The sequence below is a fragment of the Podarcis tiliguerta genome (assembly GCF_965153285.1).
Source record: "Podarcis tiliguerta genome assembly, chromosome: 17".
Taxonomy (NCBI): domain Eukaryota; kingdom Metazoa; phylum Chordata; class Lepidosauria; order Squamata; family Lacertidae; genus Podarcis; species Podarcis tiliguerta.
In genome coordinates, this window is record NC_139550.1 from 3,238,885 (window position 1) to 3,261,862 (window position 22,978).

The 22,978-nt window shown below is 47.8% G+C and overlaps 2 protein-coding genes across 2 annotated transcripts in view; one reads left to right on the top strand and one right to left on the bottom strand.

Annotated features, from left to right (window-relative positions):
- The first annotated feature begins 228 nt into the window (after positions 1-228).
- CDCA3 (cell division cycle associated 3) lies at positions 229-6,381 on the top strand. The gene is made up of 6 exons (XM_083420669.1): positions 229-406; positions 2,441-2,618; positions 2,771-2,909; positions 3,466-3,738; positions 4,899-5,020; positions 5,931-6,381. The coding sequence occupies exons 2-6, from the start codon at positions 2,499-2,501 to the stop codon at positions 6,069-6,071; spliced, it is 795 nt and encodes a 264-aa protein (XP_083276795.1). The 5' UTR covers positions 229-406; positions 2,441-2,498; the 3' UTR covers positions 6,072-6,381.
- Positions 6,382-6,559: 178 nt separating this feature from the next.
- The window catches only part of GNB3 (G protein subunit beta 3), a 32,473-nt gene continuing 16,054 nt past the window's right edge, over positions 6,560-22,978 (bottom strand). Inside the window, exons 2-10 of the mRNA XM_083420523.1 lie at positions 18,576-18,677; positions 17,646-17,684; positions 15,817-15,923; positions 14,655-14,718; positions 13,510-13,672; positions 12,518-12,584; positions 11,241-11,442; positions 9,991-10,207; positions 6,560-7,448 (exon numbers count right to left, since the gene is read on the bottom strand). Of these exons, the coding sequence (XP_083276649.1) occupies positions 7,342-7,448; positions 9,991-10,207; positions 11,241-11,442; positions 12,518-12,584; positions 13,510-13,672; positions 14,655-14,718; positions 15,817-15,923; positions 17,646-17,684; positions 18,576-18,632 (1,023 nt within the window). The 5' untranslated portion in view covers positions 18,633-18,677 and the 3' untranslated portion in view covers positions 6,560-7,341. The remainder of the gene's footprint in view (positions 7,449-9,990; positions 10,208-11,240; positions 11,443-12,517; positions 12,585-13,509; positions 13,673-14,654; positions 14,719-15,816; positions 15,924-17,645; positions 17,685-18,575; positions 18,678-22,978) is intronic.

Genomic DNA, 22,978 nt, shown 5'->3' on the forward strand with positions numbered 1-22,978 from the left:
CGACAAATAGAAACGTTCGATTTCTTTTTTTTTAAACTCCGCCCCAATGTGATTCGAGCTGTGTTATTGGGTGGTGGGCTTTTGTATTTGCCCGAATTAGCCAATAAAATAACGTCGGCTCTGTGGCCCACCCTGTCTTATGATTGATTGACAATCGCTCCACCAATAGAAGGCCACTATAGGAGGGGCGACGTTTTCAACTTTCCAGATAAAAGAAAAAAGAGGGTGGGGAGAAGGAAGGGAGAAAACGGGATTGACGTCACCTTGAGCCGCTCCGAAGAGCGCTGCGAGTTGAGTGACGGGAGCTTGAACCAGTCAGAGCTGCAACGTGGCGGCTGTGGGGGGGGAAGGCGGGAGATTCGAATTGCCCGAGTTGGCCCTCGGCGCGTCGGGCGGGCGAAAGCAAGTGAGTCGCATATAGCGGGCCGTAATTCGGGCGGTGGGAAGAAGCGCAGCCAGGATACCTGGCGGGACCCCGCGGGGAAGGTGGCTATGGACTTAGCGGGCTTAGCTGGGACTCGGGTCCGCAGAGGTCCCTGCACGGAGAAAGCTAGCAGCTAAGGGAGAAGGCCCCTTTCAATGTGTATTTTTGGTCTTTGTGGAAGCCGCCCAGAGTGGCTGGGGTAACCCAGCCAGGTGGGCGGGGTACAAATAAATAATAATAATAATAATAATAATAATAATAATAGCACCTAAGGGAGAAGGCCCCCTTTCACCTGACAACTAGCCTTCTACGTGCAAGATTTATTCTTCTTCTTCTTGTCATAATCATTAGTATCATCATTTATACCACGCCTTTTTTCCCCTGACAAGGACTTTAAGGTGGACTTCAGCCGATTAACATTATACGTCCTTTTAAATGTTGTTGCGGGAGTGGGGTTATGTGTTTGTTTTTATTGTGGATTATGCGTTCTCATATTGTTCAGTTAGCTTGTGAACTGCCCTCGGATTTTCCAATGGAGGGCAGCAAACAAATTCAATAAATAATAATGATAGCAGGAATAGCTAAAACATATTGGAGGGGAATCATTTTTTAAAATTAATAGTGTTAAATTATATTTTGTGTGTGTGTGTATAGATAAAATGTAGTGCTGGGTTTATTTTTATTTTTTCCACAGTAAATTTTTATTATTTTCATTGAACATACATTCATAATACGTTTATAACATATATGCACAACATAATTATCTTTAGCTCCGCCGAGCTTCGGACTTCCCTCCTTCGGTAAGTATCATATATTTTCTAACATTACGTATTTTGTTTAATTAACTTATTTTTACCACCCATTGTGAGAGTTATTCCAATCCTGCCAGTGTCTTTAACACTTTACAATTATCTCTTATATACACCAAATAATTACTCCAGCTTTCTTGAAACTTCTGTTCATCCTGGTCTTGTATTTTTCCTGTTAATCTGGCCAGTTCTGGTTCTAATGTATGTGTTTTGGGCTTAAAATATTATGAGTTGCTTTGAATTGCTGTGGCCAAAAAAGAGACTTCTGGTGATAACATATGGTGACTTATATTAAGGAGTGTTCAGTCATGTGAGTCCTCTCCACCTGCAGTCTGAGGTGCTGCTACTCCTTCAGTGAGAGCTATATGGAATTTGAGAGGTTTCCACTGGGTGTTGAGGGAATGCTAATATCTTCCTCAGTATTGTAATCATTCATCTTGTTTTTATTATTGCTTGTAAGCCGCTCTGAGCCCGGCCTTGGCTTGGGAGGGCGGGGTATAAATTAAAAATTATTATTATTTCCCCCTTGATTTATGCTGGCTGGCAGTGCTATTTTTATGCCACAAGGTGCCATAGGAAGGCACTGGACATAGTAAAAGATCCATCGCATCCTGGTCACTGTCTCTTCGAGCTCTTGCCGTCGGGACGGAGATACAGGATGATGAAGACTAGAACGAGCCGTCTTAAGAACAGCTTCTTCTCCAGAGCGATCTCGGCCCTGAATGGGAAGCCCGGACTTTGAAAGTCATCTAATCTCACTTGCTGTATTTTACTATATTGTTTAATTAGTGTTTTTATGGAGCAGCCAAGTAATTTCATTGTCCCCGAAGGGGGCAATGACAATAAAGATATTATTATTATTATTATTATTATTATTATTATTATTATTATTCCAGAAAAAGAGGTGCCGGAACCCACCCATAATGCTTCCCTTATTCTCTTATAATGGCAATGGCACCCACCTGAGAGGTGCCGGAACTGAGTTCCAGCTGAAAGAAAGCCCTTCTGGCTGGCATTCTAGATACCCCTTAAGGGAGACGGTGCCAGGATTTCATAATGGCTTCTCCTATGCTTTCTTCATCCTGCAGTGCTTTGAGGTAGCAGGCCTTTTTAAACTGAGGGTAGCCTTTGATTTAGAATATTACGCTGTTGGTGACCCTTTTCCTGGATTGTAACTCAACATGGCAAGTGACTCTTCTTTCTACAGAAGTCTTGGTCAGCAGAAGAATTGCCCTGAGGAGTTGCCGTGTTTGCTGCCTGCTGTCATGGGGGCTTCTGAGAGCTCTCCAACAACACCCACCTGCAAGCCTCTGCTGAATAAGCACCTGCAACACGTTAGCGATCCACGATCACCTACAGCTGGGATCCTGAGAACTCCCATAGAGGTACAGGGAGACCTTGATGCCCATCGTTCAACGCCTCTCTAAAGCAGCATGGCTTAGCATGTTGTCCCTTCCTCTTTCCCCATCCCTTTCCTGTTATTTGTTCTAACTTAGTTCACACAGGCTGAGCCATGCTCATATTTATTGTTCCTTAGGTGGAAAGCTCCCCGCAAGCGAGTCCCCTGCCCGATCCAAAGGACGTTGGCTTGGTACCCAACAACCAGAATCTTGGCTGCGACCCTCGTTCCCCAACACCTGGTGTCTCGCGTACTCCCGTGAAACCTGTGGAGCCAGGTAAGTGGGGATGTGATGCCCAATAACCCCAATGAGCAGAGAAATGGGACCTTTGATTTTCCAGGCTTGAAAACTGCTGCTAGGCAGAATGGTTCCCAAGAACCGTAGTGAACAATGTTGGCTGCTCTTTCCTCTCTTTGAGGAAAGAGCTGAGTGGACTCAAAGCCATCATCTGTTTAGGGAAATATTTAATGTTTGATGTTTTATTGTGTTTTTAAATTATGTTGGGAGCCGTCCAGAGTGGCTGGGGAAACCCAGCCAGATGGGCAGGGTATTAACAACAAAATTATTATTATTATTATCATCATCATCATCATCATCTTGCCAAAGATGGCTCTGCTCTTGTGTTGTCTCAAATCCAGAGGTGAAAACATATGGTTCCTGCTGGAGGTTTATCGAAGATGTTTCTCCTGGCATAAGATTTCACACTGATTTATTCAGTTTGTGAGTCACATAAAAAAAGCATTTTCTAGGCAACATACACAGCAAAAAGAGGTGAAATTAAAACAAACCATACAACTCATATTCTCAGTTTTGTGATTTTCCTTCTTTCCAGACACCATAAACTGTCTAGTGAAGCAACTCAGCAGAGTCTTTGTAGCAGAGGACTTGGAGGGAGATATCTTTCTGGAGGAGTCTTGCCCTGAAAGCCAGAAGCCTGAAGCTGCTCTTGCGGCAGAGGAGGCTTCCAGGGGAAAAGATTCTCCAGGAGAAGCATCCCAGGAGAGTCCCCTGTGGGCAGAGGAGAGAAATGAGCCGCTGCCCTCCAACGCTTCTGCTGCAGCTGCAACAAGAACAGCTCCCCCTGTCGCTGTTCTTCATCCAACAGGTAAGGCTTTGATCGCTCCAGGCAGTGCCTCTAGTCAGTTGCTGTCATGGACAGGTTGGATGCAGAGCAATGGGGGGAGGCACAAGCTGGGGGAACCCCCGAAGCGAAGGGGGCTCAGAGCCCAGGAAGTGGTGGTGGGACAACAGTGGGTGGGAGGGAGAAGACTGGGAAGAGTGTCAGAAGCTGAAGAGGTAACATGGCTTAGAGATTCTGTGGCCGAGAGAAGTCCAGAATCAGAGGCGGATGCTGAACAGGAGAGTGGGATGAGGGAGGCCAAGAGACAGAGATGAGTCCAGCTGGTGAAGAGGCACAGGGGTCTCCCCCTCCTGCTGCAAAATACTCCCCTCCACCCTTCTCTCCCAGAACCAGAAGAAGCATGCAGAGGGTGGAGGTGAGGTTGGTTGCATGCAGGCGCAGTATCTGATCACTGGGGGGGGGGGGGGGGAGAGACAAACCCTGGTGAGGAGGGGACTAAGGCAACTGTGGGGAGGCAGGGACCCCCAGTCTCAGCAACTGCTTCATGGGAGCAAGAAGTGCTGGAGACGAGTTGCTGTGCTCATTAGACCTGACACTCCTTTGCAAACTGTGGCTAGCAAGAGTTAATTCCAACTTGCCTGGTGTGATTTACTGCTGGCTCGCTCGTGACAGTTCCTGTTCAGAGGGGAGTGAGGGAACAGGAATTTATGGGGGCAGTTGGGGTGGGGGGGGGTAATGATGTTTGTGTGTAAACGCATATTTTTGGGTGTGCAGTTGTAGCAGTGTAAGCTGGTGGTTACTGCGAAAGGTATGGGGGAAACAAGTACTGTCCCCCACTCCTGTCAAACAGTGTGTGTCCCATGCATGCAATTTGCAAATCAGGCTTGGTTTAAAACTAAATGCTGGATATGATGAGGCACGTGTTCCATCTCTGCCAGCTTCCTCTTGGGAGACCCTGCGCCAAAGGGAAAATGGAGGAACACAGTGCAAGCTGCTGGTTCGGCTGGTGCAGCAAAATGTGTCCCAGACCATGTGGAGGTGGCGAAGGGGTGTGTCAAAGCTCTTGCACTTCTATTTTGAGAAATTGTAGAGTTGCCGAAGGTCATCTAGTCCAGCCCGCTGCAAAGCATGAATGCTGCATGCTAAGTTTTCGTTGATTTGTTCTCTGCCCTTTTCTTTTCAAGGGAGCAGAACGACAAGGCACAGAGCCAGCAGCAAGATACTGGCAATGTCAACAGGTGCTGGACGTTCTCCCCTAAGTGTCTTGCAGGACGACAATTCCCCGAATTCCCTTGCTTCTCATCAGGTGATGTATGGGGAAGGAAGTCTCTCTACATTTCCACTGACCATGAAAGCTCTGACACGCCTCTGCTGTATTTCTGGGGCTTGGATTCTCAGTTTCAGCAGCTGGAGCAGAACTGATTGCTTGGTGCCTCTCCCATCCTATTAGTTTTGTTATAGTCCCTCCAGCTTCAAGTGAGATTGTGTATATAGTTTTTGAAACACCATTGGAAAAGCCTGCAAATACTCTCTTAAACCTCTGGAAACCCTTTGGGAAAAACCAGCAGCACTTACCAGATGCCAAACTCCACCACAATTGCCCCCTCCAAACTTCCTTGTTTAAACTCCCCACAGGCCTCGATGGTTGGTGTAAGGGCTCCTGGGATTGCACTTGCAGACTTGTGGGATTGCTAGGTGCTGTTTTTGCACCTTTTCTGGGCTCTTTTAGGGCTGTTTTTGACATTTTAAAAGTCACATCCGTGTTTGGTGTGATGCATGCGCAGCCATGCACCAATTGAATGAGCATAAATTGGGTTGTTGCCTGTACATTTCTTCCTAAAACTCAAATGAGTTCTAAGGCACAAAATAAGAGGCCACCACAACTGAGGGCACTACTGGGGGATAAAATCTCACCACCTTTACTGCCTACCTGGTCTTGCTAGACCCTGGCAGCTTGGCCTCTTCTGACGGGGGAAGCACAGCAGGAGAAATGAGGCTGGTGTGTGTTTCTGTGTCTGTTTGCACAGAAACACACTGAGTTATTGACCTTTTCTCTCTCGCTAGATATCTTTTTGGGGGAAGAATTTTATTAAAACTTGTAAATGCCCTCTCTCCCAGCTTGTCACTGGTTGTTCCTATCTAGGGGTGGGAGCATTTGTGTGCACTGGTGTCTCTCCCACTCCCCATCTCAACATCTTGTTTTTCCTTCTCTTCAGAGTAAGAGGCGACCGTCAGCGGCCGATAACCAAGGAGAGCGCAAGGAAGGCGTGTTGAATTCTGGACGGGGCTTCAAAACAGGCTTCTACGGCTGGGATTCCTTGAACAAAGAGAATCAGCGTCATTTGGTTGAAAACTAGTCTCCTTCAGATGCTCCAGGAATTCCTGGCCCCTGGAAGTTGCAGGAAGGAAACTCTGAAGACTCGAGGATTGTGGCCGTATCATGGGAAATACAGCTTTTGCCTCCCTGGCAACTGGTTTCCCTCTCACTGCTTCTGTTCTCAGTAAAGGAGTCGCTCTTTATATAGTTCTCTCATCTCAAGCTTCATATTTATGTTTTATCTTGTACAGACTCTAGTAGGTAGCTTACCTTCTGAAATGTCTTTGCTGCTATCAACTTTCTGTGTTTTCTTTCTTGTGTGGAAAATAAACTTTCGCTTTTGATTGAGACGGCGGCTCTTTGATATTTTGCAACCTGCTGGGAGGGAGGCTAGTGAACTGTGCTGTTTTTTGTTGGAAGAGTTGACTTCCCACTGTTCTGGGAGCTGCGACCCTTTTCAGGAGGGTAATACTGGACTCTGAAGTCTAACGGGAGGAAAGATTTCTCAAATGATGCAGCTGGAGCCAGTTTGTCTGATGTGTCACTTTTATTTTGCTTGGGCTATAAAACTCCTGTATGGTACAATTACATTTCAAAGCAGTGGCTAAGAGGAATCTAGCAGGTGCTGGAGAGGGGAAAAGTGTACACACCAGGTAAGAAAATGCAGGGTGGCAGCACTGACTACAGGACTACATAAAGCATTCCCTGACTCTGGCGCCCAAAATGGAGGCAGCAAACTCCCCCCCGCCCTGGAAATGCATAGATTATAGCAGTGAGGAGCTAACTTACTCTTCGTTCCTTACTTGAGATAAAAGTGAATAAAGATCAATGCAGAATCCTTGGTCTGGTGAACCTCTTCTTTTCACAGAAATGCATGCGATCGGTTAACAAAGGGCAAAACGGGTGGAGGTATGTCTGTGGGTGAACTAATGGGATGAAAATTGAAATCTTAAAAATTGCAGGTACTGGGGAATGCATGAGACTTCTTCTGGATGAGGAGGGTCAGGAATCTGATGGGAGCCTAGGGGTTTTCTGCAGCTTCAAGTAAAGGAAGCTGGCAGAGTTAATAGGTGGCCTGCCTCTCGCTGAAGTGTGTCCCTGAAGCAGCCACACTAAGAGGGGATCCCTGAGCTCGGGTTGTGGGGGAGGGCAAGAAAAAGTGTTGGGAAAACTGGCCTGTGGACCCCTTTCCCTGACCACCTCCTTTAAGTAGGGAAGTGTCTTATGGATCAGTAAGTCTGCATAGAACAAGCAACCAGTAGTACGCAATAAATGATGCCTCGGGAGGTCTCCCTTCTCCCATTTCCTCGTCAGTTCCAGATTTTCAGGAAGCTGTCCCAGGAGCCGGTAGACACAGCCATGCCGTCTGCGGTTACGCCCAAACAGCTCACCCGGTTGTCATGTCCAGACAGGATTCCTGGCAGGGGAATGGATGGAAACCCATTAGGAACACTTTGGAAATACTTGCATCCCATCTTTCTGCCATGCAGACTGAGACACCTAACCTAACAAAGCAGAAAACGTGGTGTAAACGAACAGATACAAGCCGAGAATCATGGCCATGACAAAATGGGAAACTTGGAACTCGGCTATACAGCTGCAAATAAAACATTTTAAATGTGTTGTGAGGTGCAATATACAAATGCAGCACTAGATGGTGATGGTGAGCTATGGCACATTCAATATATTTTTCAAAACGTTTTTTAAAGAAGCATTTTCACAGCGTTTTTTTATATGAGTGTAGATTCCACCCAAGTTAAAATATTCTCTAAGCTGCTGAGAACCTCTTGCTATTCTATCGTATGCAACAAATAATTTTTAGGAGAAGTGATTGTGGTTTATTGTATCAGCAGTGTTTTTATAGCTATTGTTGCTTTTCTTTTTGTTCCCTTTGTGAATGATGCCATGGCCTTTGGCTAGTGCAATAAAGTTCATGATGAAATAACTGGAAGCATAAGAGGAAGGAAGCACCCAGGTCCCTTTAAGGAAGGAATTCCAAAGTCTGGGTGCCACCAAACTTGTCTCTGGCTGCCATTCACTTGCTGCATCAGAGCTACTCAGAGCATGGCCTCCATTTGGGCAGCTTAAAATGGGACAGAGTAGCTCTTTGTTTATCACTCAACCTATGCTTGTTGTTGTGGATGGTCCTGCAATACATTAAAGTCCACATCTCAACTCCATTCCCAAGCCTCTGAACCACTTTATACAAACAGTAAAGTCGTACCACTTCGGCCTGAAGTTGCACAATTAGAGAGCCCTCAAGGGGTGGGCGAGGGGATGCAGCAAATTAGCATTTTGGAGAAAGAGTGAGTGACAGTAGCCTGAGCTCTGACATATCTAGGGTGGCGCTGTGGTCTAAACCACAGAGCCTCTTGGGCTTGCTGATCAGAAGGTCGGCGGTTCGAATCCCTGCGACGGAGTGAGCTCCCATTGCTCAGTCCCTGCTCCTGCCCACCTAGCAGTTCGAAAGCACGTCAAAGTGCAAGTAGATAAATAGGTACCACTCTGGTGGGAAGGTAAACAGCCAGAAGCGGTTTAGTCGTGCTGGCCACATGACCCAGAAGCTGTCTGCGGACAAACGCTGGCTCCCTCGGCCTATAGAGCAAGATGAGTGCGCAACCCCAGAGTCGTCCGTAACTGGACCTAACGGTCAGGGGTACCTTTACCTTTACTACTATTAATTAGATTTATTAGTCACATGTTACTAAGGTTTCCAAGCGACATGCATTTCAAAAAGATGATAGAACCCTGACGATTCATATAACACCCCTTCGTGTTGGTTTAATTTCTATTCCACCTTCTGTCCCTCACATTTATTAGTATTACTAATAACAACTTATTGATCACCTTCTACCCAAGCATTCCAAGGCAATGTACAATGAAAGAGCAAAAGTCCCCGCAGGTGTTATTTTAAATACAGTGGTACCTCGGGTTAAGTACCGTATTTTTCGCCCTATAGGACGCACTTTTTCCCCTCCAAAAATGAAAGGGAAATGTGTGTGTGTCCTATGGGGCGAATGCAGGCTTTTGCTGAAGCCTGGAGAGCGAGGGGGGTCGGTGCGCGGCTCTCCCACGGCTAGCGGAGAGCTTGCCGGCACCCAGAAGCTTGGGGCGCGCTGAGCTCAGCACGCAGCTCTACACTAGCCGTGGAAGAGCTGCGTGACTTTGCTTCCCGCGCCCCAGCCCTGCACCTGGGGGGGGGGGAAATAATTTTTTTTCCTTTTATTTCCCCCCCAAAAAACTAGGTGCGTCCTATGGGCCGGTGTGTCCTATGGGGCGAAAAATACGGTACTTAATTCGTTCTGGAGGTCTGCGGCGGGGTGCGCTCCCATTGTTCGGTCCCAGCGCCTGCCAACCTAGCAGTTCGAAAGCACTCCCGGGTGCAAGTAGATAAATAGGGACCGCTTACTAGCGGAAAGGTAAATGGCGTTTCCGTGTGCTGAGCTGGTGCTGGCTCGCCAGAGCAGCGATGTCACGCTGGCCACGTGACCCGGAAGTGTCTTCGCACAGCGCTGGCCCCTGGCCACTTGAGTGAGATGGGCGCACAACCCTAGAGTCTGTCAAGACTGGCCCGTACGGGCAGGGGTACCTTTACCTTTACTCGGCTTAAGTACTTAATTCGTTCCGGAGGTCCGTTCTTAACCTGAAGCACCACTTTAGCTAACGGGGCCTCCTGCTGCCACTGCACGATTTCTGTTCTCATCCTGAAGCAAAGTTCTTAACCTGAAGCACTATTTCTGGGTTAGCGGAGTCTGTAACCTGAAGCGTATGTAACCTGAAGTGTATGTAACCTGAGGTACCACTGTACTTGCATATGCAATTCATTGTTGTGACCCATGCTGGAATCAGTGTGATGATATATAAATACTTTAAAATAAAATAAACCGACACGCTTTCCTGAGGGAGAAGTGAAGCAGCTGGCATAGAGAGATGGTAGCTCCGGGGCACGGCCTACTCACCCACACGTTCTGCTTTTAGGGAGTCCCAGATATTGCAGTTAAAATCATCGTATCCAGCCAGCAGGAGCCGCCCACTGCGGGAGAACGCAATTGAGGTAATTCCGCAGATGATGGTCTCGTGTGAGTAGACAATGAGCTCCTGGTCTGCCCGGAGGTCATAGAGGCGACAGGTGGCGTCGTCGGAACCAGTGCAAATGGCCTCGCCATTGGGGAAGAACTGGGCAGAGACAGATAATTAATAATAATAATAATAATAATAATAATTTTTATTTATACCCCGCCCTCCCCAGCCAAGGCCAGGCTCAGAGTGGCTTACAAGCAATAATAAAAACAAGTTGAATGATTACAACTTAAAAACAAAATTAAAATACAACATTAAAATATTGAAACATTAAAATATTAAAATGTAGCTTCATCGCAGGAGGAGAAGGAAAAGAAAAAAGAAAAGAGAGGGAGGGAATCAAATTGGCTCCAAGCCAAAGGCCAGGCGGAACAACTCTGTCTTACAGGCCCTGCGCAAAGAGATCAGATCCTGCAGGGCCCTGGTCTCATGAGGCAGAGCGTTCCACCAGGCTGGAAGGGTTTTAAAGGTCAAAACCAGCCCCTTAAATCTGACCCTGTACTCCACCGGGAGCCAGTGCAGCTTGAAAAGCACTGGGTGAATATGGCAGAGACCCCGTGAGGAGCCTCGCTGCAGCATTCTGCACCCGCTGGAGTTTCTGGGACAGCTTCAAGGGCAGCCCCGCGTAGAGCAAATTACAGTAGTCAAGCCTGGAGATGACCGTCGCATGGATCACTGTGGCCAGGTCAGGGCGGGAAAGGTAAGGGACCAACTGCTTGATGCGGCGAAGGTGGAAAAATGTCGCCTTGGCTGTTGCTGTAACTTGCGCCTCCATGGAAAGGGAGGCGTCAAGGATTACACCCAAACTCTTAACAGAAGGCAATGGCACTAATTGGGCCCCCGCAAGAGAAGGGAGTTGGTCCCTCATCCCCATGCCATCCCGACCTAGCCATAGGACCTCTGTCTTTGAAGGATTTAGTTTCAATCGGCTCCCACGAAACCATCCAGCCACAGCTTCCAAGCATCTGGTCAGTGTGTTCGGGGCCGAGTCGGTGTGGGTGCAAACAATGATCTCACTCCCCTCCTATTCTGCAGCCCATTATTTTAACACTAGCTGCCTTCCCCTGTCCTTTATTCCAGCCCTGCCACCACCCCTCAGCTCTGGGCCCGGCCATTTAGGGGAACCTACAGAGATGGCGTTGATATCCGACTCGTGCCCTGTGAAAGTCTGGCGGCAGCTGCCCTCCCGGACATCCCACAGCTTGGCCGAGGCATCGCAGGCTCCAGAGATGAAAAGATTGAAGTCTGGGGAGACGGCCAGGCTCATGCAGTCTCCAGTGTGGCCGACGAATGTTGTTTTCGGTTGTCCGGTTTCAATGTCCCAGAGCATACTGCAGGGAGGGGGCATTGAGGAGGAGAGAGGAACGGAGTGATGGGGCTGTTCTGCTCATGGGTTCACCCAGAGAAACACACACACACGCTCTTTCTTTCTCATTTGCTTATTTAAAGTACTTCTGTCCCACCTTTCCTCAAAACAGACCTCAAGGCAGCTAACAAAAACAGCAGCATTACTAAAATTGCCACCTGCTCTGCTCTTGTATCTGATCTGGTTGTGGCTTTAAGGATCCTTAAAATCATAATGTTTTACTTGTGCATATGAAACAGCGAGTGGTTTATGTTGGAGATGTAAGATGCCCGTTGCTGACATTTTACATATTTTTGGAAGTGTCCTAAAATACTTAGGAAATCAAAATTATCACTGGATGAAGCTTACCAAGAGATCCACCGATTACTCCTTTTGGGTATATCAAAAGGTGACAGGGAGACGTTCCTTTATTTATTTTGTGCAGTTTGTATAATTATTGTTTACAGCTGGAATAAAATCTCCTGGCTGGCCAAAGTTTGGGATATAGCCTGCACAGTTAAACTGACTAGTATGATTCAGGTCAAAGAGGGTAAGGGGAATTGTGGCTGCTTTGTTTAAAAATGGACTTTTTTCACCATGTATTGGTGTACTAAGGTACAATGAAATCTAAATCTAGATGCTTTGCTGGAAATAGTTTTGAGATTTTTGTATGCTACATGAAATGTAATAAAGGTTATTAACGGTTTCTTCCTATACTGTTTTGTTTTGTTTTGTTCTGTTTGTATATTGTGAAACTATACCCACCCACCCTTTATAATAAGTAATTTAACCACTTTGTTTCATATTTACTGTATTATGAGATTATGAAACATAATACTGTCCCAGTGCTATCTCTCTCTCTCTCTCTCTCTCTCTCTCTGTGTGTGTGTGTGTGTGTGTGTGTGTTTAATATATACAATGTTCCTGAAGGAGGATTATTCTGAAACATACTGGGGCTGAAATAATTTTTTCCTTCAAGCACTTGTCATTCCTTCATCAATCTCTCTCCTACTGTCTCTCTCTCTCTCCTCTTCCTACATGGATAGATAAGATACACTCACCATGTGGTGTCCCCAGAGCTGGTCACAATGTTGTTGTCATCTAGGAATCGACAGCAGGAGAGATAACCTGCAGGGAAGAGATAACAGACTCTGAATATCACAAGTTTGTGGTGGTAGAGGTTACTACAGGCACTGTCCGTACTCTCTGCTTAAAAAAAAGTAATTAGGTTTTTGAAATCAACATTTTGGACCATGAAAAGCTGAATTGGGCAACCTACATAAATAAGGCTGATGAGGAAAATATTGTGCATTGTTTTGCAATTTGTACTATAAGAACATGGGACGTGGGTGGCGCTGTGGGTTAAACCACAGAGCCTAGGACTTGCCAATCAGAAGGTCGGCGGTTCGAATCCCAGCGACGGGGTGAGCTCCCGTTGCTCGGTCCCTGCTCCTGCCAACCTAGCAGTTCAAAAGCACCTCAAAGTGCAACTAGATAAATAGGTACCACTGCGGTGGGAAGGTAAACGGCATTTCCTTGTGCTGCTCTGGTTCGCCAGAAGCAGCTTAGTCATGCTGGCCACATGACCCGGAAGCTGTACGCCGGCTCCCTCGGCCAATAAAGCGAGATGAGCGCCGCAACCCCAGAGTCGGCCACGACTGGACCTAATGGTCAGGGGTCCCTTTACTATAAGAATGACCATTTATCCCACTTTGTAGAGAGGAACAAGGATCTACACAGGGTTACCACTGGGAGTCGTATTCAGCAACCCCTTGGGCTCTTCATGTTACCCCCGCACTTGGAAGCATATCTTCACAATCACAGGGCTAGAAACTTCTCCATCTCCCCAGGAATCCTGCCTGAAAACCAGGAGAGCAGCTGCCAGAGAGTGTAGAGAGCGGATTCGGCCAATGCTGTAACTTGGAACAAGGCAGCATCTTGTGTCAAGCTGGGAGTTCCAGGAAGTTGAATTTGGCACTTGGTGCCGCTTCCTGTGTGTTTCCTGTGATTCTGTGGGAGGACAGAAGGTGCAAAGCCCTGGCAGAAAGATCACCTGTATGGGCTGAAAGCTCCCGGCTCACTTTCACATTCCCTTCGCGGCTCTTGAGGTTGTAGATGGAGCACATGTTGTCGAGACCTCCGCAGGCCACAAAATTCCCTGATGGGGCGTAGGCACAGGTCATGACCCAGGAGGAGCGTAGAGGGATGGCATGAACCTGGGATCAGAGGACAGGGTAGAAATCCAAAGTAAGGTTGGATGGCCAATTTAGGGCTGGGCAATATTGTGGGGCGCGGGTGGGGCTGTGGGTTAAACCACAGAGACTAGGGCTTGCCAATCAGAAGGTCAGCGGTTCGAATCCCCGCAATGGGGTGAGCTTCCGTTGCTCGGTCCCTGCTCCTGCCAACCCAGCAGTTCAAAAGCACCTCAAAGTGCAAGTAGATAAATAGGTACCGCTCCGGCGGGAGGTAAACGGCGTTTCCGTGCACTGCTCTGGTTCGCCAGAAGCGGCTTAGTCATGCTGGCCACATGACCCAGAAGCTGTACGCTGGCTCCCTCGGCCAATAAAGTGAGATGAGCGCCACAACCCCAGAGTCGACCACGACTGGACCTAATGGTCAAGGCTCCCTTTACCTTTACCTTTAATACTGTATCTGGTTTTCAACATCACGATATATAACCAGCTAAACATAATGATTTATCATGATGTCTGAAACAAGGATGGAGCTATGCAGAGGCCTTGGCTGGATTCATGGTTTTGCCCACATTTTGATTTTTGCATCACACACACACACACACACACACACACACACACACACACCATGATTCGTGACATTTAACAGGTCAAAAATTATGAAACCAATATGGATGTCAAACAGGTTTCGGACAATATTTTGATATATATCGCCCAGCCCTAATGGCCATCTGCCATGGGTGCTTTTGTTGAGATTCCTGCATTGCAGGGGTTTGGGCTAGATAACCGCCCCCCCCCCAGGTCCCTTCCAACTCTATGTTTCTATTATACAATATTATGCAAGCAGATGTAGCTAGGAACATTGAAAGAAACACGGGCTGTAATTCAGATGCAGCAAAACAAACCCAGGAACAAGATGTTTGTGGCTCTGGGGGAAATTGTCATCTTTCCATTTCTGATCTTGCTGACTGCTAGATGGTTCGTACCTGCTGATAATATCCCTTACCTTGTTGGTTGTGTACGTGTCCCAGACAATAAGTTTCCCGTCTTGTGAGGCACTGACCATGAGCCTAAGGGAGAGAACCAGGTGAACGTCAGCTTGGTTGCTTTGACCGGTAAGGTCCTGAAGGCTCTCTCCTTCAGAGTACACTTCCTTGCCTCATCTCAAGCCATTGCTTTTCTCCCCAGGACTACCAAACCTTCAGGGCTACCAAACTGGCACTGGGAGCCAGCAGGCTTCCTCAACCTTGGCCCTCCAGATTTTTTGGCCTACAACTCCCATGATCCCTAGCTAGCAGGACTAGTAGTCAGGGATGATGGGAATCGTAGTCTCAAAACATCTGGAGGGCCCAGGTTGAGGAAGCCTGGTGTAATGGTTAAGAGCGGTGGACTCGTAATCTGGTGAACCGGGTTCGCGTCTCCGCTCTTCCACATGCAGCTGCTGGGTGACCTTGGGCCAGTCACACTTCTCTGAAGTCTCTCAGCCCCACTCACCTCACAGAGTGTTTGTTGTGGGGGAGGAAGGGAAAGGAGAATGTTAGCCGCTTTGAGACTCCTTCGGGTAGTGATAAAGCGGGATAGCAAATCCAAACTCCTCCTCCTCTTCCTCTTCTTCTTCTTCCTGGTTCAGTCCATATTCTCAAGGGCACGTTTGTGTTTTCTACTACATAGGGCACTTCCAGAAGAGGGCTTAATTTTCATGGTCTATTGAGATATTGCTAACAGGTGGCTGGTAATAAGTGTTGTTGTTTTAATTATTGCGTCCCCAGGTATAAAGAATTTTATACCTGGATTAAATAGGACTGGGGTGGGGGGGGAGAGATATGGACTGGTGTTTTGATGTCAACGTAATTACTACACTTGAGTAATTAAGGGGTAGTGGAAGGGTGGGCTTGTCTTTCTCTGCCTACAGGGCACTCTTATAGCTTAGACTCACATAATAGCATCACAATGATTATACAACACCAACAATTTACATGACGGCCCTTGATTCCCACTTCAACCATTGTAAGGTTGATTTGATTCTCCCACCCGTTCCCAGCGTAGATCTTCCTGGGCACCATTTTGTGGTTTGCCTCAGGTGCCAAAATACCTTGAGCCTGAGGGAAGGAGCTTCTGGCACTGGGCGCAACAAGGGGAAGCAGGCGCAATCCTTATCCATCACTTACTTGGAATCTGTGGACCAGTGACAAGCATAGATCTTAGCCAGGTGTCCACGCAGAGTCCTCCGTGTACGCATCTGAATGCGCCCAACCACTTCCAGCCCGGACACAAGCTGCAGAGAAAGGAGGAAGTTTCAGCCCCTGCCATCAAAGGTGTATGGCGGAAGGAGGGACAATGCGGGTATGAACACACACTGTCATGGCTGCATGGTATTAGTTTGTTTCTCCTTCCATGTACACAAACTACCTTAATCAGGGGACTTCTAGAGGAAGGAATGGTGGGTTGACAGTCTCGGCTCTCTGATGACAGAAGATAATTACCTGGTGATTGATGGTAATCAGACTGAATGTCTGACAACCAGGCACTCTGAGATAAAGAGTGATCGAGGGAATAACCTCAAATGCTCTGATCAAAGCCGTTTTCTGCCGTCTGCGCCCAAGGGCTCAGATGGGGGCTAAAATGAGCTGGCGAGTCGAGGAACTGACATCTCACTCAAAGAACCATTCGTGGTCAGAAGATCTGCACCCTCTCTTTCTTAAAACATTTTTGGCACCAGAAAAATTGTAACTTAGATATTTCTCTGCTGGTGAAAATTTATGATCGGGAAGCTTGTAAGAGTCTCAAAGAAGAGAGGGGAAGCTGGCTAAGGCAGAGTGAAAAGCTTGATTTCTGGTTGACAATAAAGATTAAACAGAGGAAGGAACTCTTTGTGTGAACAATCTTTATTTCTTTTTCCTCTTCTTGCCGCTGAGTAACTGAAAGTTAATCAGCATCCCTCATGTGATGGCCTGGGAATCGGATTCGAATGCTGAACGTGAGGGATCACAGCCTGCACAGGAGTCCCCGCCTCCAGAACTAGCTGAGCCAGGGCTGGGGCATGAGCCTGAAAGGTCCTCACCTGTGCTGGGTCCTCAGGTGCAGGCATCAGCTGAGTCTGCTTTGGCTCCTGAGGGGATGGAGGACCCACTGCCTGCAGGTGCCCCACTCTCAGCCCCGTCAGGGTAAGAGGAGGTTGCCTCTGGGTCCGGTAACCCTCCAGCCTCTCCTGAGCTGCAGAGGCTCAGGGCAGAGAGGCGGAGGGAACTAAGTTCCTGCAGGAGGAGTACTCGCCTCCAGGCCAGGAGAGGCGAGTCACCTGTGGATCGGGGCTGCCCTATGCCTCGGGGGAGATAAAAGCCAGCCAGCCCCAGTCCCAAGTTGCAGGAGCAACATTGTTGGTTGTCAGTTCCAGCCTGATCCCTGACCTGCTTCCCTGCCGGAGCTCCTGACCTCACCCGACACCCTGCCCTGCACCCAGCTTCAACTTCTATGGACTGCCTTCATTGTGCACCATTGATCTCGAACTGGACTCGGACATCACCTCTCGGTTAGCCCCCGGGACCAGCACACCTCACTGCACCTGAGGATGTAGGCCACCAGTGGCGTAGCGTGGGGAGTGCAGGGGGGGCCGGCCACACCGGGTGCAACATTGGGGGGGCGCTCGCACTCGCAGCTCTCTGCCCCTACCTGGCTCACTCACTCTAGGGGGCGCAAATTACTTGCCTTGCCCCGGGTGCTGACAACCCACGCTACACCACTGTAGGCCACCTTTGGTTGTACAGTACAGGCTGTGTGACTCTATACTCCAATGCCTAGTCACTGCTACTCCATATATTCCCCCCCATCATCTGCTGCCTGAGGCGACTTCTTCCTCTCTTCTTTACCCTAATGGATGGGCCGGCCCTGGCCACAGGTGATTACGGGAAACTCCACTCCTCTCTTCTGAGCCCTGATGGATTCTTCCCCTTAGACAAATTCTGCCCAGACACAGTGATTTAGTATCAGCCCTTCCTACCTGTGTAAGCGTAGTGTCCGCACAAGCTTTTCGGGCATCCTGCAACAAAGGAGAGATGGAGTGAAATTGCAGGCGAAAAGAGGCAGTAGGCCTGGAGATCTTCTGTATCTTTGTGGAAGCTGGGTGTCTCAGATTACCTGGCCTTGGATAATAATAATAATAATAATAATAGAAGAAGAAGAAGAATTTCATTTATAAAAAGATTGAGAAAAAATAGGAGAAAAAAGGGAGAGTAAAAGAATATTAAAAAAATACTGTTACATGACCATACATTTAATATACAGACGTGTTTATTCTTATTATCCTAATACACATCAATAACCTAATATGTTATGCATAAATTCATAGCAAATATCACTGCATTTATCCAAAGAAGGTCTGTGTCTACAACAGGGCTGCAATGTGTTTGGATTTCCCCAGACATTACTGGGATTTCAAAGGCAGAATTGATGTTATGGGGGAATTTCCGGAAGGTGGCGCTTTGTCCTGGATCTTAGGCAAGTCAATTGAAAAATGGGGTGGGGGGTGGGGTGGCGTTTATATGAAAGATTCTCTCATCTGATTTATTTCTTCTTTCTTATTGTAAATGGCAAGGAAGATTGGGACTAGGGTCTTCCTGATCCATAGCTTGGCCCTCACACCATAGATGGAGAACCTCTGGCCTTCTGGATCAGTGTTTCCCAACCTCTGGATGCCAGCTGTTTTCGGACTACAATTCCCATCATCCCTGACCACTGGTCTTCTTACTCGCTAGGGATGATGGGAGTTGTAGTCCAAAAAATAGATGGAGACCCAAGTTTGGGAAACACTGCTTTGGATGTTTTTTGGACTACGATTCCTACCATCCCTGACCATTGACCATGGAGGCCAAGAATGTCTGGAGGGGGCTAGGTTCTCATCCTGGCTTACGCGCCCCCTGCCCCACATTACCTCAATCTGCTTCTTCAGCTGCTCAGCTTCTTGCTTCATCTGCTCTATTTCACCCATCTTGACAGGCTAGCTTTGGGCCTCCCACTCGGGGTCACCTGGGTCCTGCGGAAATGAAAAGAGAGGTTGATGTGGCCACATCCCAACGCATTCATGTCTCCTCCAGCACCTCCTGTTCATCCAGATCTCAAGAGTTGCTTGAATGCCGTTTGCCAGAGTGTGTTACTCTGCAATTTCACCTACAAAGCAAAATGTTCTGCAAATTTTGGGCCAGCCCAAAAGCAAAGCAGTGACTTTTACCACATCGCTCTGTTGCCACAGATTGATGGGGAAAGCTCACTAGGAAAAATCCATGAGCAAGGGTGAGGTGTGAGTGTGTGTGTACATATAAAATAAATGTGTTATTCAACCATGTGTTTTTACAGCCTATATTGTTCTGTTTGCCATTTGTAAAAGTTATAGCCCCTAAAAATAAAAAGCACAGTTAAATAAATCCACTTTAATAAAATATTGAATTGTCCACCCACTGAGATTCCAAACAGGCTACGAAATGTGTGGCCCCTCCTGTGGTCTCCAAAAACCACAAGTCCTGTGTCATGCCACGTCTCCACAACTTCGCCCAGTCTCTTCAGCCTTTGAGCCATAGCTGTCAACTTACAGATTTGAAAATAAGGGACCAGCAGCCTCGAAAATAAGGGATCAGCAGCCAAAATAAGGGATCAACAATTCCTTTGATAAAATACATATTTTGTTGCGTGCAAATGGCTTTAGATACCTATTAGGTACTATAAATTACCATATAGCATATATTCAACACAAAAAAACAGCAACAATTTGTTGTTGACAAAGGACAGCTGGACATAGAAAGCGCCCCATTACCTTCAGTAGCTTATTTAAGGGACATCATCAATAAGGGACAGCAGCGGGACATGGCGCTGGGATAAGGGACTGTCCCGCCAAATAAGAGACGCTTGACAGCTATGCTTTGAGCTGATCCACACTATACATTAAAAGCACATGACTTCCCCCCAAGAATCCTGGGAGCAGTAGTTTGTAGAGGGTGCTAGGAATTGGGAGCTCTGTGAAGGGGAAACTGTAGTTCCCAGAAGCCTTTGGGAGACGTCATGTGCTTTAAATTTGTGCTCAATGTGCTTTAAAAGCATGGGGTGGAGATGTCATCCACTTCTGCTTTCCCCACTACCAGAATTTCCCCTGCTGTGGTCCATTGTTGGGTAGGTTTGACCGCTTACTACTGCCTGGTGCTTCTATGTCTTGAACAACAGCAGCGGGAGGCAATAATGTCCATGCCACAACCCCCCCCCCCAAAAAAAAACCCCTTCACCTGCTGATTTTTGCAGATCAAACTTCTGGTGTGAAATATACTCGGAGTCGAGAGTGGATTTCATGCTCTTTATTCAGCTCATAGCGGTGAGGAGGAATGGAAGTTCCCCCAAAGTATCTGCTTTATATACATTATTTACACAATGGGCTGTACGTGATTGGCTAATTCCGGGATTCTCCTGTAGGCCAATCAGGTTGTGGATTCACTTCCACCTGGAGCTGGATTGGGTGGCTCCTGCGGACCAATCATACTGCTGCATTGTTCTAGGACCAATCAGACTGCTGCATTCTGAATCCTATTGTTCTAGGACCAACCCTAGCGCCGAGTCCATGCAGGGCTGGCCTGAGATGCTTTGGCCCTGAGACAGAGCACCAGATGGCACCCTTCCCTCTTCACCAGGGAAGAAGGAATGAATGAAGATCTACGTCAGGAACAAGGAGGGGAAGAAAGATCTACATTGGGATCTGCTGCCCCAGTGTACTCTGCAGCCTGAGGCAGATGCATCACCTTGCCTCATGGGTGAGGCAAGGCCCATGACCCTTTCCCTTCCACTTCCTATTCTCCACTGTGCATGTGCCCCTTGCATGTGTTGCAGAAATGAATTGCGCTGGAGAGGAATGCTTGGAAACGGTTTGCGAGTGTGCGGCCTTGGAGTTCAGTGTCAAGTGTGGCTGATTTCTGTATGAAAAACCCATTTTCTTTTTCCTTTAAATTAGCCAAGCCCAGAAGGCTGGGGCACTCCAGACAGAATGGAAAAATTATCCTGTCAACAACAACAACAACAGCAACAATTATACCCCACCCATCTGGCTGGGTTTCCCAGCCACCCTGGCAGCTCCCAGCAGAATAGTAAAAACATGAAAAAACACCAGACATTAAAAACATTAAATACAGGGCTGCCTTCATTTCAATAAGCTCCTCTCCTCACCCATCCCACTAACCTCCTTTTTGGTATTAGTGATGCATCTAATTCCCTTCCACCCCTTTCAGCCAATTCTGGTCATGGTCTTTAACAGACATTATTTAATGGATTTCCCCCTCAGTGAAAGAGGGAAGCCCTCTTCCAAGATGGCACTGGCCACCTGCAGTTATTGTAAGAATTTCTAGTAAAAATCATTGGCATTTAAAAATAGGGCTGTCCGATTAATTAAGTATGTCTTTTCTGGTCATTTTGAATGTTGTTAAATGAATGAATCCAATGGGATAAATCTATTGGAGGCTGAAGCTGTATGCACAGGATTTAAAACAACGGCAACTATGGGAGTGAGGTAAGGGGCTGGAACAGCTTAACGTGTAACTTTTCAAACTGATGCCAAAGTTTTGTGTTCATTTTGTGTTGCAAATTCCACATATTGTGCTGAGTGATTGATACTCAAACCAGAGGCCGTAAGTATCCCCCCGCAAACCATTGTCCAATTAATTCCAAACCAGTGCCAATTTTTTTGCAATGATTTTGTCCTGTTTTGTACCTTGAACCCCTTGTTTTGTGCCACCCCCGAAGCTGAGTAATTCATACAGGAAATCAGGCTTCCAAGTTAACACCTTCCCCAATCCCACATTGTCCAGTCCCCTCAGTGGCATAGCGTGGGTTGTCAGCACCCGGGGCAAGGCAAGTAATTTGCGCCCCCCCCCCCCCCCGCTGCACTGTCCCTCCCCCAGATAGTCCCTCGCTCTCTCCGCACCGCACCGCACGCCTGGCACCCTCCCCTCCACAGTGGGCGGCGACCCGGGGGCTCGGATCGGATTCGCACAGCCAGCACTGCAGTGAGAGAGCGTGAGTGAGCCAGGTAGGGGCAGAGAGCTGCGAGTGCGAGCGCGCCCCCCCCCATGTTGCGCCCAGTGCGGCTGGCCCCCCCTGCACCCCCCACGCTACGCCACTGGATCCCCTCCAAATTGATGCCAAAGATTTGTGCTCCTGTTGTGCCACGAACCCCGCATTTTGTGCTGCCCTCCCAAACTGAGTTATTAATACTCAAACTGGGGGCCATGGGTCCCCCCAAAAAAACCCCAACGTTTTCCGGTTCACTCCAAACCCAGTGCCAAAACTTTGGTGTCAGTTTGTAGGGGACCCAAAATTTGGGGGTTACACATTAATGAAGCTGGTTGGAATGTTAACATGGGATAACTGGATGGCAAAGATCCAAAGAGGCCAGGAGACTGTCATGTGAAAATGGTCTGAACGTATGGCAACAAGGGTTTAGAGGAGAGCCAGTGTGGTGTAGTGGTTAAGAGTGGTGGACTCGTAATCTGGTGAACCGGGTTCGCATCTCCGCTCCTCCACATGCAGTTGCTGGGTGACCTTGGGCCAGTCACACTTCTCTGAAGTCTCTCAGCCCCACTCACCTCACAGAGTGTTTGTTGTGGGGGAGGAAGGGAAAGGAGAATGTGAGCCGCTTTGAGACTCCTTAGGGCAGTGATAAAGCGGGATATCAAATCCAAACTCTTCTTCTTCTTCTTCTTCATTCATCACCCTTTGTTGCCACTGACTCCTCTCTCTCCACCAGCATCCCTCCATCCTCAGACTCCACTCACACCTGTTCTGTGATGGGCCACGGTGAGAGTTTCAGGTTTCAGGATGTTCTCTGCATGTTTTGCATCTCACCTGATGATCCCAGGTAAGACTGTTTGGTGGTAGGAATATATTATTTGAGTGTTTCAGGGAGCGGCTGGTTCAGGGAGGAAACCGTGCCCAGACCTTTGCCAGTTCAGAAATGTCCCCAAGCATTTGTTTCCTTCTTCCCTGCTTTGGAGAACTGCTAGAGCCATCTGTGTTCCCCAAGCAAACAGGGAGAGGTTTCAAGGGCAGAGCTACCTACAGTGGCTTCACTTTCTTTGGATGGGAGATGGCACTGGAGCTTTCAGAGTGTTGTCGCAATGTTGACTTTATTTGTGAATATACAAATGCAGCCGTGCCAAATAGGCAGCAGATCCCTGCTTCACAGAGATGCCCCAATTTTTCTCTATCCCCATCTTTGTTGAAATGGCAAACTGCCGTTCATCACATACAACCCCTTGCAGAGCCCTTGTCTCAAACATCACCTCTGCAGATCAGGAAACCACCCGC

Coding starts and splice junctions, on each gene's coding strand:
- CDCA3 (XM_083420669.1), top strand. CDS start 2,499: ATGGGGGCTTCTGAGAGCTCTCCAACAACACCCACCTGCAAGCCTCTG. Junction 3,739..4,898: donor CGCTGTTCTTCATCCAACAG/GTAAGGCTTTGA, acceptor TTTCTTTTCAAG/GGAGCAGAACGACAAGGCAC. Junction 5,021..5,930: donor ATTCCCTTGCTTCTCATCAG/GTGATGTATGGG, acceptor CCTTCTCTTCAG/AGTAAGAGGCGACCGTCAGC.